At 37.9% G+C, this 18,162-nt stretch overlaps 1 protein-coding gene across 1 annotated transcript in view; it reads right to left on the bottom strand.

Moving 5' to 3' along the window:
- SUCLA2 (succinate-CoA ligase ADP-forming subunit beta) overlaps positions 1 to 18,162 on the bottom strand; it is a 68,080-nt gene that overhangs the window by 37,895 nt on the left and 12,023 nt on the right. The window contains exons 3-6 of the mRNA XM_075199702.1: positions 16,699 to 16,798; positions 13,207 to 13,369; positions 9,537 to 9,665; positions 8,138 to 8,276 (exon numbers count right to left, since the gene is read on the bottom strand). Of these exons, the coding sequence (XP_075055803.1) occupies positions 8,138 to 8,276; positions 9,537 to 9,665; positions 13,207 to 13,369; positions 16,699 to 16,798 (531 nt within the window). The remainder of the gene's footprint in view (positions 1 to 8,137; positions 8,277 to 9,536; positions 9,666 to 13,206; positions 13,370 to 16,698; positions 16,799 to 18,162) is intronic.

The following is an 18,162-nucleotide window of genomic DNA, read 5'->3' as shown; positions in this document are numbered from 1 at the left end:
ACTTCTCGCTATGACCTCCTCTTTCGTGAGAATTTCCTACCCCTTTTCTCCAAGACGCAATCAGACCTGACCTCCTGGAACCGCCTTATTATTTCGTGGCTGGGCAGGATCATAGCTGTCAAAATGAACATACTCCCCAAATGGCTGTACCTCTTCCAAACCCTTCCGGTAGCTGTCCCTGCCTCTTTCCTTGCCAACATCCAGAAGGCCCTCACCCGCTTTATTTGGAACCATAGACCTCCTAGAGTCTCATCCAATATCTTAAAACGACCAATCCCTGGAGGAGGAAGAGGCCTTCCCGACATCAAATTATACTACTTGGCATCCCACCTTTCGCAAATCGTTGCCTCCTACGCTCCCTCTGGCTCCACTGCATGGCTTGATATAGAATCGGCCCATCTAACCCTGCCCGATCTCTCCTCTCTCTGGGGCGTATCTCCCGCCCGTCGCCCCCCTGCTGTTAGAGCACTGCCTTCTATCAAATTTGATGCTATGCTCTGGGACTCCAACTCCTTCAAACTAAAACTTTCAACTGCAATATCTCCTTTAACCCCCATCTGGCATAACCCGGTGTTCCCTCCTGGATCTGCCTCTACAACCCACCGTAACTGGTCTCGTGCAGGGCTTAAATTTCCAGTAGATTTTTCCAAACAGGGCCGCTGGCTTTCGCTAGCGGATCTCCAACCCCAATCCCCGTCCCAAATCCTCAGCCCCTTTGAATTCTTCCAAATTAATCATTTCTTGCGATCCCTGCCACCAACCTATGTTCTTAGGGACCTTACTCCATTTGAATCTCTTTGTAGAAAACATCCCTTGGACAAGGGCATGATTTCTCAAATATATAGCATTCTTCTCACTTCTGCCCTTCCCTCTCCAAACCCTCATGAAGACGAGTGGGAAAAGGACCTTGGTCCTCCCCCGGATGAAGAGGCTTGGGAGGACATGAGACTGGGGATAGCTAAATGCTCCATATCAACTAAACTCAAGGAAACCTCTTACAAAATTTATTACCGTTGGTATTACACTCCCACAAGACTCCATAGAATGTTTCCCTCTTCCTCGCCCTGCTGTTGGCGGGACTGTGGCCAAAGGGGTACGATGTTTCATATTTGGTGGTCTTGCCCGATTATCACCACCTTCTGGGACTCAGTCCATAGTTTCCTAAATACCCTTTTTGAAGCTCCTATCCCGAAAGATCCCTGGATATTTCTTTTATGTTACACTCCCCAAGACCTGGACAAATTCTCCAAGAAATTAACTGCCCACATCCTGACAGCAGCCAAATCACTCATAGCCCTTAATTGGAAAAAGACCTCACCTCCATCCCTTTTGGCTCTCAAGAAGCAGATTTGGCACGTGGCCGCCATGGAGGAGATTACGTACTACCTCCACGATAGAGGCCACGTCTTCAGTCAAGTCTGGGCTCCATGGCTAGCCGTGGAACACACCTTCCCCCCTCAACGCTCCACGTCCTCCGACCTGACCCATGTGCGATGACCCTAACTCTTCCCGACACATATCTCCCCCTCTGCTATAGGCTCAACACACCCTAGTTATCCTCTAAATACTTATAGTTCTTATCTTTGTGGTCCTACCCCCCTCACCCCTCCCCCACAATCCATTTTGTTCCTACACCCATTTTATATTACTCTTTAAAAATGTAAAAACCGGTCATTTTTGTCTAAAGGTTTCCTAATATGCGATACACCACAATAACTGTTGTGATTTTACTGTGCATGCTACACAGTGTTATCGTTTTGCTGTCTGTATTTTCTTGATTGACCACTGAAAATAAAAAATTATAAAAAAAAAAAAACCTTCAAACATGGTAACAACAGGGTCCGTTTTACAAGTGATTGTTTTTTTCAAGTTGTGACACATTTACCTTACATAAAAATGGGGAGGAGCCCTCCCTGACCCATGCACGTAGAAAAAAACCCCTACACGCAAATCCTCCCTTCTTGCACCAAGATGCTTGCCCTCTACAGGCTCCAACAAAACCACCAATGCCACCAACTTCCATAATGTATCAGGATTAGGATCTCTCTTCCTCCCTACCAGTCCTGTACCCCTTATGTTCCCAAACCTTCATTTCCAACTACTCTTTCACAGTTCTTTTCTCAGTCTTTTTTTTTTTCTTTCTTATTCCTTAAAACTGGTCATATGCATTGCTCTGCTGTATTCTTATCGTCCCAGTCATCTTTAACCATCTCTGTTTTTGTTACATTTTTGTCTGCACACTCAGTTTTGGTCCCATTGTTCTGTTTCACCAATGTATGTATCTTTATGTTTGATCATGCAAAAAAAGGAATTATAAAATTTAAAAAATGGGGAGAAGAAAAGAGTAGATGTTTAAAACATGAAAATCATCAATCTGGAACACGGACATGCCTACATGGAGCAAAAATAAACACAAACATCATATAGATAACACTGGATGGTACAGTTAAGGCTTCTAAAATAGATTTTATTAGATTTGTAATGAAAAATGCTTATGTGTCACACTGGCCCTCTTCAATATCCTTATATTCAGACAAAGGAAAGAGGTGAGATAGCTGGATTTGTATTGGCGCGCACACCCTGCCTTTTATTGCTGAACACAACCTTTTAGATTAGTGTGCTGGCCTTCATATCATATCTCCCTCTACAGAGTGAGGTATCACATATTTCTTTTCACATACAACACTACTTACCAGTACACAAAATTCAACTAACTGTCCTAAGGGTGCATTGCTGGAATAGGAAAAAATTCTTCATTTAGGTTAAATTGCAGCAAATGTGTACTTTTGCTGTATGCTCATTAAAATCATCATCAAAATGTAACTTACAGGTGTGATTTGCAAGTGGAACTACAGCACTTACTATGTGACATTTGCTCGTTATGCTATTCAATATCATGAGAATCCTCCATAATCTGCTGTGTGTATAATTTTCCTAGAAGACATTTAAAAGACCTTTCATTTAAAAGCATGACATCTGCTCAGCAGCAGACTTGGACTGTGTAATTTCCATCTCCACCAAAATATGATATAGATGATAATACAATTCCCTGCTGTGTAGAAGATAAGACAATTCCCTAAAGTTATTAAAAATAAGAACTGGATGAATAAAGATATCAATTTAATTTAAAAAAAAAAATACAACTTTCACTATTGTTAACACTGTCTATTGATATGTGCTTTGGAACATTTATACATCCTATTTAGCGGCAATATTAAATACATCTAAATTAGCGCGTACATAACGTAATATTGACTGAACATATTACACAGTCATTCTCTCAAAATGTAATTGCATTAATCTAGAGGCAGACAAATCAAAACCTCTAGTGTGATAGTTACCAAGTTAGCCTCACAGGAAAGGAGTGTGGTGTGGAGGGGACCCCAAAAATGGCAATCGAACAAATTACTTGGATCAATCATCTCTATAACGTCATCTATTAATTTAAGCTACAAATTAAAATTGTAGGAAGGGCATTCAATACATTGCATCATCTGTTTACAAATATGCTATCACTATCTCATATGGTCAGGAATTCCAGAGTTCAAGCAATCTTACAGTAAACCACCTCTTCCTATGCTGATAGTGAAACCATCTTTCTTCTATCCACAAGTGGATAACCCGTTGTCCTCTGTATGGTCCTGAAAAGCTCATTAGGCAAATTTTGGTACTTCTCCCAAATATATTTATATTTATTTGATCACCCTGAAAGCTCTTTTTTTGTTAAGAAACCTATTTTTTTCTAACCACTCTGTAATTTAAACCATTTGTTCCCTTTATTAATGAGGTTACATGTTTCTGAACCCTGACAATTACTTTACAGTAAGAGGCCCAAAACTGTAACTCATTTTCAAGATGTGGTCTAACTAATGTAATACTATGTCTATCACTTGCATTTATCCCCCTTGTAATGCATTCCATGATTTTGTTAGTCTTTACAGCTACTGCCTGACACTGTGTGCAGCTATCATCATCATCATCACCATATCTAGTTTTTGCCAACTAGTATTCCAAAGTACTTTTCAACCTCAGTTTTCCCCATTTATATCAAATTGAATGTGTAAGTAAATTAGTTATTACCCTGGCCTAGGTGCATAACCCTATATTTATCTATATTAAATGCAATCTTCTATATCATGGCACATGTTACCATGTTGTATAAATCTTTCTGTAGCAAGTTAGCTATTTTTAAAACCCTACACGGCTTAGTGTCATCAGCAAAGCCGAAGATCTTACATTCTACCCCTGTGGTACACCGTTAATAGCCCAGTATGGATATGTTCCATTTATAACTACCCTTTGTTTTATAGCCTTCAACCAGTTCTCCACCCATATACATACTTCTTTCTCCACCTAGTACTCTCAATTAATGTACTAAATTGTTATGTGTAACAGTATACATTTTTGCAAAATCAAAATGTATCATATCAATTACACTTCCAAGATCCAGTTTGAAATTCACCTTTTCGTAAAAGCTAAATCATATTTGTTAGGCATAACTGGTCCTTTTTGAAACCAGGCCGACATTGTGTGATCAAGTTATTTTCTTGTTGTTTTTTTTTTTACTTTTTAGTTTTTTTTCCTTTGCAGGTCTTGGATTCTGGAGCCCTACAAACACAGACTGATTTAGGCTGCAATTTCTTTTTTTCCCCCACTAAACATACAGATTTTTCATCATTCTTGTAGTTTTACCAACCCACTCCTCTCCCCGCCTACATCTCCAACCTCATTTCCATTCTGCACTCGCTCCTCTGGCAGCGACCGCTGCCTTACCTCCAAGACTTCGCATGTGGTGCTCCTCACCTCTGGAGCTCCTCACCTCTGGAGCTCACTCCCACACTAAATTAAACTCTCTGCTAGTCTCCAAACATGCCCTGAAAACTCAACATTTCATTAAGGCCTACCAGTTCACCTCCAAACTCATCCTCCAACTCATGCTGACCCACTCCATATTACCCTCCTTGTGTCTACCCCTCTAATCTAAATTGTAAGCCCTCGTAAGCAGGGCCCTCTTCTTGGTATCTTCCTGCCTTCACTTTCATAGCTACTGGTGCTCCCTGGTAACCACCTCCTGAGTTTTCCCCACGTCTCCTATAGCACCCCTGGACCAGTTAGCTGCTCACATGTTTCTGGGCACCGGCTCGCCTCACACGGATATGTTGGCTGGCCTTTCCCCTTATAGTCTATATAAAACTCTTCCTGTCTGCTTTGTGTGTCAGTTGATCTGCCCCATGACGGAATTCATTGTTTTGTGACTAGCCCATAGTTTGTATAATCTGTTAGTTGTTCTTTGCTTTACCCACATTGTACAGTGCTACGGACCCATTGTGACATCATATAAATATTATATTTCAGAATCAGATGCCTCAGGAACCAGTCACATATTTACTCACAAATGAAGTCAGACTCACAAGTCTATAATTCCCTGGTTCTGATTTTGTCTCCTTTTTTTAAAGATTGATGTATCCATCTTATTCTTGTTTAGCTGTAAGTGCTCCTCCGTCTGAGTCAGATAAGTGACATTTATTGATGTGCTAATGCTGCACAACTTAATTCCTGGCATTTTTTTATGTTTCATTATCCCATTCATCCTCTGCGGATTTAGAGTAAATGTTCCTAGTCTACACGTTTCATTGCCTTCTGAGCAGATTCTGCGACACCCCTCTAAACTGTATAGTTTTTATAGATCCTTTCATTTATGGTTTTATTGAAACAAGCTAAATTATCTTGTTGCGATCACTGTTCCCTAAATGCCCCTCCCCCCCACCTGTACATTAGATTAAAATCAACCACGTGAAAGAACAAATTTTCTTTGCAGCCTTCCAATCTGTAATAATTGAATTTCAGTACAATCATTCATGTTAGGTAACTTATAACAACTTGAATCAGCACTATACTGGACTCAACAGGGTCATTTTCACAAATATCCACTTGTTGGGCTGATCTTGAACATGTTTTAATATATACAGAATCCCCTTCCTCTTCCTAAATATGCAATATCCTTCCAAATTAATTTCTCACTCAAGTAACCATTATACCCACTATATTATAATGCACACCCGTTTTGTTTGGAAAACAATGCAGTCAGGAATTTAAGCAGGCGCATCATATGTAAAAAGACAGAGCAAAAGTAAACAGTGGACCACTGGGAAGGACTCTTGGCACAGATAAATAAAATAACTGCTGCTGCTTGGTGATGATGTCATATACACAGACATCATCATTGCGTATTTACTTCCATCGTCACTCGAAGGAACACTGCTAAGCCATTTACTGAAATGGGGAACAACAGAGGTAGTTTAGTGTATTTCAGACGTCAAATTATCGTATCGGGAAAAAACAATGGTACCCAAGTTTTCTCCCAAACTAAGAATTTGTGTACATGGCTAACCACAAGGAGGAGGTAATAAAAAAAAAAAAATAACAAAAAATGTAAAAGTAAAAATAGATTTAAAATTAATATGTAAAAACTAAAAGGTATGGGGCCCAAGAACTAGGTTATAGGTGTGTCACTTCTAGAACAGTGATAGGCAGCCTGGTAAACTTCAAGGGCCACATTAAAATATATTAAAAAAGGGCCGCACAAAACCCTTAATCACAGTAACAAGTAAAAACAATCAAGAAAGGGATACTTTCTTGTTACAGCAATTACAATGATGTAATAACATATCAGCAGAGATTTTAAACAAGTGTTACAAGCTAGAACAAACAAATCTGACAATAAAGTAGGAAGGAGCTGGGGGCCGCAGGTGCAGACTCGGAGGGCCGCATGTTGCTTATCACTGTTCTAGAAAGTACACATATTTACTACTCTTATACTTCGCAAAATTAGTTGATTATATTTTGGGCAGCACGGTGGCGAAGTGGTTAGCACTTCTGCCTTACAGCACTGGGGTCATGAGTTCAATTCCCGACCATGGCCTTAACTGTGAGGAGTTTGTATGTTCTCCCCGTGTTTGCGTGGGTTTCCTCTGGGTGCTCCGGTTTCCTCCCACTCTCCAAAAACATACTGGTAGGCTATTTGGTGCTATCAAAAATTGACCCTAGTCTCTCTCTGTCTGTGTGTATGTATGTATGTATGTATGTATGTATGTATGTATGTATGTATGTATGTATGTATGTATGTTAGGGAATTTAGACTAAGCCCCAATGGGGCAGGGACTGATGTGAGTGAGTTCTCTGTACAGCGCTGCGGAATCAGCGGCGCTATATAAATAGATGGTGATGATGATATCTGCGGCTGTCTATTAGCTATGGGAAGAATCATGGAAAGGTATTTTTTCTAATTCGGCTTTTTTTCTGAAAAATACTGCAATTTAATAAAACACATTTATTGTAATGTGCAACTAAAACATAATCTTATCCAGTGGTCCAAATGGAAAGTTAGAAGTGGCGGCATGGAAAATGTAATGGGATTGTACGTGAATGGAATTTGATATAGTTTTATAATGAAGGCAGTAGGTGAAGTGGCGGTATGACATACCACCGTATACACCCCCACTTCTACCATTGGTCTTATCTATATAACCAGAAGTGTCAATAGTAAAATGTAAAACAATAACATCTTGGGAGACACCCACTAAATGCAATTGCAAATACATATCAGGCACTGATATGCAGTTAAAGTGCTGGAGCCCACTGGTATTTTAAGTGTGTTAATTTAATAAAATGTGGGCAAATTTTATAATAATAAATTAATGTCATCAGTTATAAAAAATATCCAAAAATGCTTGGTTCTTACAGACAAACAAAAAAAATCTACACATACTAACAAGTCATCATCTGGGAAACATCTACTACAACTTGATGCAAAACAATGGAGGAGATACAAAAAACTGGTGCAAAGGTACAATAGCAGCATTTCTTATAGCAACCAATCACTTTCATTTTCTAAACTGCACTACAAAAATGACTTGATTGCTTTTAGCAACAGCATCCTTTTATTTGTCACAATTTTACATAATATTCCTCTATAGGAAAGTAAAATAATGTAAACAAAAAATTGAAAAAAGTAAAACAATGCTACGTAAAATACATAAAAAACCTGCGCACATCACAGGCCTGGCAATGCACACATGTGACATGCGCCCCCGGGATGTTGATACTCTCACTTTACAAGAAAATAACTATTTTTTACCTATTCCTGAAGCGTCTTCTACCATTGGATTGATTTCCACCATTGTGGCATCGTACTTCATGAACAGGTTATATAAGTTGATCATGCACGTTGCTGCCTCGTCTACAATGTTCTCTGGGAAGCCCATTTTCTCTGCAAGCTGGAAACAAAACAACATAATTATAAGAAGATAAACAATCGCAGTCTGATCAGCTAGACTCCCATGGAAAATATACTTGTTATCTTTACTCCCATCTATCATTGTGATGATTTACATGGCTAACTGAAGTTCAGTAAATTAAGCAATGCATTGAGACAATCAAGGAGAGCATACACAGTATACTTCAGTAGTAAGCACAAATGATTAGCTAAATTAGTTTTCTTTAGAGGATTTACACAATCATCCCATTTAAATTCTTAAGAACTTACAAGTAATAATGTGCTGCCACTACAGAGGACATAACTAGCCATTTGTGGGAAAGATTTTGTAAAGGTCCCCATGTAGCATCCAAGGGTGAAAAAACAAAAACAAATACACATATACACAATGGATAGGACATAAATACACTCACTGCCGACCCCCTGCAAACTACAGATCTCATAACAGCTGCACTAGCTGGTACTATAGTAGTTACGCCTTTGCCTCCACCTCTTGTGTCTGTGGTATTCAAATTAAGCGGGTCCAGATGTCAACACACTAAATCTTTCCTAATATTAAAACATATGCATATGGGCAGCAGGGTGGCTAAGTGGTTAGCACTTCTGTCACAGCGTCATGAGTTCAATTCCCGACCATGGCCTTATCTGTGTGGAGTTTGTATGTTCTCCCCATGTTTGCGTGGGTTTCCTCTGGGTGCTCCAGTTTCCTCCCACACTCCAAAAAAAAAAAAAAATACTGGTAGGTTAATTGGCTGCAATTAAAATGGACCCTAGTCTCTCTCTCTCTGTCTGTCTGTGTGTGTGTGTATGTTAGGGAATTTAGACTGTAAGCTCCAATGGAGCAGGGACTGATGTGAATGAGTTCTCTGTACAGCACTGTGGAATTAGTGGCGTTATATAAATAAATGGTGATGATGATATGTATTTTCTCATCCCTCTCTATGACTATGGTTTTCAGGGGGAGAATCAATTCAGAACAATGTGTCGTCCGAACAGTCCACAGAGACACATTGCACCGATGTTAAAGATGGAATCTCCGCTTAAAATGAGCAGAGATTTCTTACTGTAATGGGCGTCAATGTGCGCAGCAGAACATCGCGTTGATGTCAGACAGCACACAGCAGCCAAATGAATTTCCCCCTATAAGTCTGTTTTGGTATAATGAGAAAGTTAAAGTCAACCCGATACCATATCTCAGTGAGGTCATTGGTTCCTATCCAGTTTACAGGCTTCTCAAGCTACCCAGAAAACAAACATTTACCCTAACAGCTTGTTCCTTTTGGATGCCTTGTACAATATCTATTGGCTCTTTGATGATAGCATCTGGGTTTTCAGCAGCAACATCTTCAATATTAACTCCACCTTGGGAACTTCCAATCAGCACAGGACCCTAAAGAAAGGAGGAAAAATATTACAGTGGATAGGAAAGTACGCTAACAAGCCGATACAATATATTAGGAGTTTGTTTACGCACTGGATTCAAGGTGTATAATCAATGTGGAAAAAGGAATAGGTTAGACAGATAGTCGTCACGTTAGACCATACACAGAGAAAAATATTTAAATTATATGCAATTTTTTTACACCAATTTAGTGTAAAAGATGTAAACATTACACATCATATAATGTTTTAAGTCCACACAATGTGTGCCTAAATAACAAAAGAAAGAAGAGGCCTGTATACAAAAAAAATATATTGCAATGAAGGAAAAAGGGGGGAGTACAACCGCGCTAGGTCTATAGCCAAGTATCCTATATATATCAGTTTATAATTGATAATATATGATCATTGAAATCAGCAGAATCGCTGAAAGGTGCACCCTATAACCTAAAGATATATTGATAACAAAAAGAGACAGAACAGAGGTTATAACGTGGGGCACTCTAGGATACGAGGTTAATAGAGATGTATGTGATAAAAAGCAAATCTTTATTGGTATATGTTAAAATACACACATCCTAGCAAAAAGAAAGCTACGCAAAATAGTTAAAAGAAAACAAAAATAGTGAAGTTAAAAGTTGCAAATCAACTGCAACAATCGGTCTATGGTCAAATTCTTAGGGCTAGTAAATCATGTAATATGATATAAATTGAAGGGTCAGTGGGCAAATATCAGGTCCTAATACAGAGGTATGTTTGTAAAAATATCTATTCTCTGTCTATCTTATCATAATAGATACCATAGATTACCAAATCAAATAATCTCCTTTAATTTAGAGCCCTAATCACTGTCCTGATACAATTCTCAAGGACAGAGATGTAGTATACTAAAATAGTATAGCTGGTATGTGTCAGTTGTATAGTATGGACATTTCCATTAGTAACAGGTTTATTATCTATCTGAAGAAATAAGGACAATGTAAGCCATCAAACTATACTCTGTCCCAACAAAGGGATACACTTAGTAATATGATTAATTATGTATAAGTCTGACAGGTTTAGAGGCTGTGCCTGCTATGGTTCCTAATATACAGGGCTAACAAAAAATGGAAATTGTATCTGCTATCAGTGTTATTACACATGCTAATAGTTTGTCCAGAGATTAGTAACTCATAAATCCTTTAATCCTGAATCATATGAAGGTATTGTTCACTAAAATGTCCTCAAAACCCCACAGTTAATTGTATCTCCGTTATCACCTGTGACTCATAAAGGTTCAAACATTAGTGAGGCGCTCACATTAACATTTCTATGTGAGTCTAATTTGCCTGTAAACTGTCTCCACTAAGATTAGTAACACATAGCATTGGTAGTCTATCTAAATGCTAGTATCTTATGTCTCAGTCCTCTGACCCTGAATTGAGGAGAAGCGCTAGTCGCTATAGTGTCCCCAGAACCCCACACATCGCTATCGTTTAAATTTAATTTTGGTAGGTCTGCAAGAACTAAATATGCATAGAGCGCTATCTACATATTAGGTTTTAAGACACACAGAGCGAACGCCGCACACTATACGTATACCGCACGTATACTACTTGAGTATACTACATCTCTGTCCTTGAGAATTGTATCAGGACAGTGATTAGGGCTCTAAATTAAAGGAGATTATTTGATTTGGTAATCTATGGTATCTATTATGATAAGATAGACAGAGAATAGATATTTTTACAAACATACCTCTGTATTAGGACCTGATATTTGCCCACTGACCCTTCAATTTATATCATATTACATGATTTACTAGCCCTAAGAATTTGACCATAGAGCTATTGTTGCAGTTGATTTGCAACTTTTAATTTCACTATTTTTGTTTTCTTTTAACTATTTCGCGTAGCTTTCTTTTTGCTAGGATGTGTGTATTTTAACATATACCAATAAAGATTTGCTTTTTATCACATACATCTCTATTAACCTCGTATCCTAGAGTGCCCCACGTTATAACCTCTGTTCTGTCTCTTTTTGTTATCAAAAAAAATATATTAACAGAAACATACAAAAGGCAAGTTAAGTCAAGCAGAGGATAAAGATGCTGTCAGTTAAACACATTTCCACATGAAAGGTAGGTGTGCTTGATACCAACAAGACAGATCCTACTTCAACGTACAGTGTCCTTTAATATTAGGTGGTGTGTTGCTGCCTCCTTGTGGCTTTGTTTGATAACACAACAGTTAAGCTTTTCTATTAATTTTAAACAGTGATGGGCAACAGAAGGACCTATGTGCCTTCACTTGCAGCCCCCAACTCCTTCCTGGTTTATCGTCACATTTGTTTGTTACAAATTTTAAAACTTGTTTAAAATACCTGCTGATACATTATTATAAATAGGATCTGTTTCTTTGATTAAATGTATTGTTTTAACTTATTACTGAGATTAAGTGTAGTGTGCACACGTTTTGAAGGTTATAGAGCGGTTTATGTGGTCCCCGATTTTAAAGTTGAAATTGTTAAATCAATTTAAATTTAATCCATTAGTGATCGCATTAAAAAGGTTTTAGAACATCCTGCTTGATTTGTCTCACACACAGTATTTGTGATTCCTGCAAAAGTCTCCATTTATAGATACAGATCAGCACTATCTGCACAATCTGAACTTTTTCAACAAACCATTGTCTATTAAGGTGACCGATTCATTTCAAGCACCTCCACCCAATACTAAATCACGTAATCATTTGAAATAATTGTACATTTGGATAATATTAGTATAAAATATAATAGTCACACATTTGAGGAATTACAATTTATTGGTTGCTGTAACATCTACTACATGTCTAGAAAACAATAATAAATTACCAATGATGCAATCGCTGCAGTGAGAAGACATAAGAGGGAAGGAGGAAGTAAGACGAAAGGAAGAATTATAGAATTCTTGACTTAGATCTAATGTATGTGATGGACTCAAAGTCCAACAACATTTCCAGCACTTCTTTTACTAAACAAAGCAAGAATTAAAAGAGGATTATAAAAGGCCCTTTGGGGAATTATTTAAAACTACTTGTTGTGATGCGATTCACAACTCGCACAGATTTCTGCAAATAAATGTGAGATATCTGTTCTCTAGGGCATGAGGATACTGGCTGCTTAACATCTGACGGTGTGATAAATCACTGCAGCCGCCTTCCTAAGAGAGACGAGGGGATGAAATACTGTGCTGGCTCTAGGGAGAGACTAAAGTACCACCACACAGACTTCAAGGCAGAGATAGATGGCGTATTAGTGCTTCCACTCTTATAAATCCATTTAAATCATTATAGAATAAAATGTATTATTTCCAAGTAATAACTATTTCAGATCACGCAGATATATTGGCAAGTTCATTCTGCATATAGCAGTGAATATAACAGAAAATGCTATTTAACTATGAAAAACCATACATAACCCAGTTATTCTAGCATACCTTAGGACTTTGAACAAGCAAGTGGTAGAAATGATTGCTCACTGCTGCAGGCACATTCCCCACAGCTTATAAACTTTAGGAGAATGCAGGAACTCACTTGAAATGACCTTTCCATGGTAATTGCGAAGTAATACTCCCTCCTGGGATATCTGCGCTCACAGATGAACACATGGTTACATATTCTGCCCTTTTCTCCTGTCTGTTTCGTAAACAGCTTCTTCCCAATCATCTGTGAGGAAATGGTTTTGGCTTCTTCTGGACTAAAAGGACAGGAGAATGGAAAATGAAGGACCTGAGCAAATAATGAAATAAAACGGATATTTATTGCATCTTTCGCTGCCCTTCTACCTCCTTTCAGTTTCAATGATTGCACTCGGATAGACAAAAATGTGGACACAATAGAATCTATTTACCACATTATTACCTTTATGAATTGTGCAACTGACATTTTCAACCTGTGTATAGAACCAGCACAGAAGACATTTTCTGTAACAAAAATCATTACCCAGTATTGGCTGGAAAAGAACCAATTTCCTTACACTGGTGGCAGACTGAACGACTTTACACAGCCATGCAGGCCTGTGTTCTAGAACTGCTGCAATTCTTCAGTAACCTGTACACATTCTGTCATTGTAAAAGCAATAAATATTTGAATAGCGAGAGAAAAAGTCCAAGTTCAACTATTCGTAACTCTTATGTAGAAGACACTGCGTAAATCTGGGGGTAAGTTTAAACTGAAACCTGTCAAAGAGGCCATATATTTTTAGCAAACATTCCAAGTATAACGAACAGATTAATATAATAACTTTAAAAAAAAAAAAACATAACATTTGCTTGGGTACACAAAGATATTACAAAAAAAAACAAAAAAAAAACACGACCTTAGAAGTAACAAACTTAAAATGTATTTTGCAAGTATAATGATGGTTCCCCTTTAATGCCATTTTAAAATGTATTATTATAAGGGATATTTCATTGGGTCTGTATTTAATATCACAAAAAGAAATAACCACAAACTACCAGTGCACAGCACACAGAGCATAGCTCCTATAATAATGATCAGCTGGTGTCACATTTCCTACCACTCAAAGATGTGTCAGTTATAACAAAACCTGACACCAGCAGCTGTCTTACCAGGATTCTACAGTAGTAGTGTGTGCTGAGCTCACACGTTTGTAGCAGTCCTATTCCTATATTCCTCCACTTGTCATATTTTTTGCTGTAATAAACGTATTATTCTTATTTTATGATAGTTTCTTTAACTCTGCATAAAAAGGTGATTTATTTTGTAACAAAAAATAATTGTGGGGGGGGGGGGGGGGGGAAGAATCCACTCCTAAAAAGAAAATAATTAGCGAATATTTAAATAATGAAATAACTCCACACAAAAAAAGGGGCGTATTCAATTGTTAGCGTTAACGCTAACAAACGAGCGCTCGAAAAATCTTACCGTTAATACGGTAATTACTCACGGAATTTCAGCTCGCCGTTCCCTGAGCGGCGAGCTGAAATTCTGCGAGTAAACCACCGTATTAACGGTTTTCGCACGCAATATTACCGTATAAACGGTAAGATTTTTTACGAGAGCTCGTTTTGCAGCGTTAACGCTGACAATTGAATACGCCCCAAAGAGTTAAACTAGAAAATGCTTACTCGCCTGCTAAGCTCTGCGTGGAAAGTGCACAAGAAGTGGGGTGTCACCAACCACTCAAATTGTTTCAAACAGGACGAGTGGAATGCGTCGTGGGACCTCAGTTGATCCAACCAATAGTTACATTATATTAGTTAAGTGACCCAGAAAGTACATTATAACCTTTTTCTTCAATGTTAAAGTAATGTTATGAAATAGTTAATTTTTTGTTAAGGTCCAAAAAAAAAAAAAAAAATCTTACTAACATTTTCATTGAGAAAAAATATATATGTCTATTGACATTAAACACAATTCCAATAATGCAATTTTCTTGTGTTACTTCAAAACTAGTTTCAGCTTTAACAACAAAAAACACCATGCAGTCTTACGTAGAAAAACCATCTTAGGGGGGGAATACAATTGGCTGGGTTACTCTCTAAAGTAAAGCGGCCTGCGTACTATTACTCATACTTGCCAACTCTCCCTGAATGTCAGGGAGAATCCCTGAAAGAGGGGTGATCTCCCTCACTCGCTGAAGAGTCTGGCATTCTCCCTGATGCTGAGCCAGTACAAGACGTGGTTGGCTTCTCCACAGTTCAGAAATTGTGTCCTATGTCCATGTATTGATGCCTATGGAGTTGACCATTTTCATGGAGACCAAGATTTAATCAAAGACTGACAGGTAAGACAACATGACTTCAGTAATAGAGACAGAAATGTAAAAGACACTTCAGTCTCTAGAGGTTCATTAGCTGCTTTTCTTTAAGCACATAGTTGCCTACTCTCCTGGAATGTCCGGGAGACTCCCACATTTCTGGAAGGCCTCCTGGGCTCCCGGGAGAGTAGGGCAACCTTCCGGTTCTTGCCCTCGCAATAGATAAGTGATGGGGCGGGGCTTAGTGACACAAATATTGCGTCATCTTAGCCCCGTCCCCTGCTTTAATTGGTCAAAATTGTGACAATCGTTTAGGGGGCGGGTCCAAAATGATATGATTCGTCAACCCCCGCCCCTGCACACCCACCTCCCCCGGGATCTCCCTGAGGCCAATGAGGAAAAGTTGGCAAATATGCTATTACTGTTACTGTATAAATAAGAGATATTCAAACTTCAAAAGAAAAGCACCCCTAATGCCAATCACAGACTTTCTAACTATAATGTGCATATATCACACAGAAAGGAGAGGTAGATTTGATTCTCATCTGCCTCCACTCCCAGTATACATTGTATGGTGGATCAGAATGCATAAATCCCTTAAAACAGTTGCAGAAAGCAGGCAATATGGAAGAAAAACAACTTGAAATGATTACCAGAAAGAAGAGGAGGGGGCAAAGTAAATGTATGCTGCAAAGGCAGTGAGTTCAACTATTTTCCCATATAAAAATAAGACTGCTTTTTTCTCAAATAGCAAATGAATTGGGTAATAATACATTTTAATTAAAGGTGTTCTCCATATGAACTTTTAATAATGCTCTTATCACAACAACTTAAGATGTCACTGCCTTTGACTAATTTTGCTAATTCAGTCCTCTCCTCGTTCCCTTGACATGTATGATAAGGAGCTAGAATTATGATGGTACATGTAGGTACTAGAAAAATAAAAGTTAATCAATAAAAGGTGCCTTCCGGTTATAGAAAATAAGCAAGCATAAACCATTGTTACAATTGGGGTACATCTTCCCTGTAACGTGATCAACTAAAAACAGATCAGTAGCTAGTGATTGAGTGATATTTACCTATTACTGATTTCCCCTTATTGATGTTCTCTCTTGTATGGATTAAACTCCCACATATTTTGTGGTTAAGTACCCCAAAAAAATAGTGTAGCATTCATGGACTCATTAGTTTCCCCATTTTTAAACAGTTAAATTAACAGTGAATAATGTATTTTACCTTCATGGTTTATATGTGAAAAATTTAAGTTTGGTTTTAAGTGGTTCTTTAAACAAGTTATGACTTACGAATAGACAATCTTCACTCCTCCTTTGAGACCACCTTCAAATGTACCCTTGCCTCTGCCACCAGCCAATACTTGTGCTTTAACCACCAAATCCTTGGAATCTTTAGGAAGGAAGAAAGAAAGAAAGAAATGTATAAAAATGTAATTGCTTCAGTTACCAGAAAACATCATTTTTTTTCCCAAGAAACACTGCTGCAGATGTTGGCATTTCCAAATGAAGCCATCAGTTTTCTCCAAAGTTCCTAAAATATGTAGATGTGTGCCTCAAATTCATCTACAGGAATGTGCACCCCTACAATGGTGCACTTAGTTATTGCACATCATGCTGCTTATTGGTCATTCTATAGCTGCAGCATGTGAATTTATTTTATTTAAGTAATTTTTTACAGTCAGTTTTTACTTGCCAAGTATTGTGAACATATACTTATCTATGCAATAGGTGTTCCTATTTATTGAAGGCATGCAAAAAAAATAAAAAAAAAACAAACCAGGGTTTATGAACAATGTCCTCATTATATATTTCACAAGTAATAAGTGTCATTATGTAAAGTCTGCAGCTGTAGTAAAACAGATGCAGGGTTGTGTCAGCAGCCATGGATAAGAGCTGAACAGGTTGAATTTTAGGTTTATTAACTGCACATATAATAAAAGCTATGCAAGTCCTAGTTTTCCTCATAACAAAGGCAGTAAAATAAAACAAAGTACCTATGAAACAATACTGGGTTGCTATACACTTGCAGAGGAAGCTCTGCAATCTTGTAGCCAGCACACAGGCAGTTTAATAATTGCCATGTTTGAAACATCCAAATTCATTTCTCAAAAAAAGACAAAACAATTAATCCACAGGAAGAATATTCAGCATTCCTCTGTCAAGAAAACGAAACAAGATACAAGGCTGTGTATAAAAATAGATAGGCTTCAGAACACTGTAGTTTCCTGCGTAATAAGAGAAGCCATTAGATAACATACCAGTTTAGCATAGTCCGCAATCTTGTGCCAATCAAATATTTAACCACATACAATACACAATATATGACTACAAAAATAAGAAAAAGTAAAAACAGAAGGCTATTGGAATAACGGTTAAAAAGTTTTTAATATAAAAGTAAAAGGGCAAGTGCAAAGTCTCAAGTGTCAAAGCGACGTAACTGGAAAAAAAAGGTGCAGGTAATCAAGTCAATGCCATCAACAGCCATGACTAATATGCTTTAATGATAGAAAACTACTTTAAAAATAGGATATCTGCATATATGCCAATATTAGCAAGTGGCTTATTTTTATCATTAAATTAAATGCATGGATAAAAAGGGAGGAACAAGCAAATAGATGAATGATTACATGTTCTACTAGATCCACAACAAGTGGAAAATCCAGTGCAGTTCAGAAGCCTTTCATATTGTTATGTACAGCTAATGCAAAACACATCTTGGTGTAGAATATTATACAGAAGATTGTTTTATGCCCT

The sequence above is a fragment of the Mixophyes fleayi genome, chromosome 2 (assembly GCF_038048845.1).
Source record: "Mixophyes fleayi isolate aMixFle1 chromosome 2, aMixFle1.hap1, whole genome shotgun sequence".
NCBI lineage: Eukaryota > Metazoa > Chordata > Amphibia > Anura > Limnodynastidae > Mixophyes > Mixophyes fleayi.
This window is presented reverse-complemented; position numbering and strand designations above follow the sequence as displayed.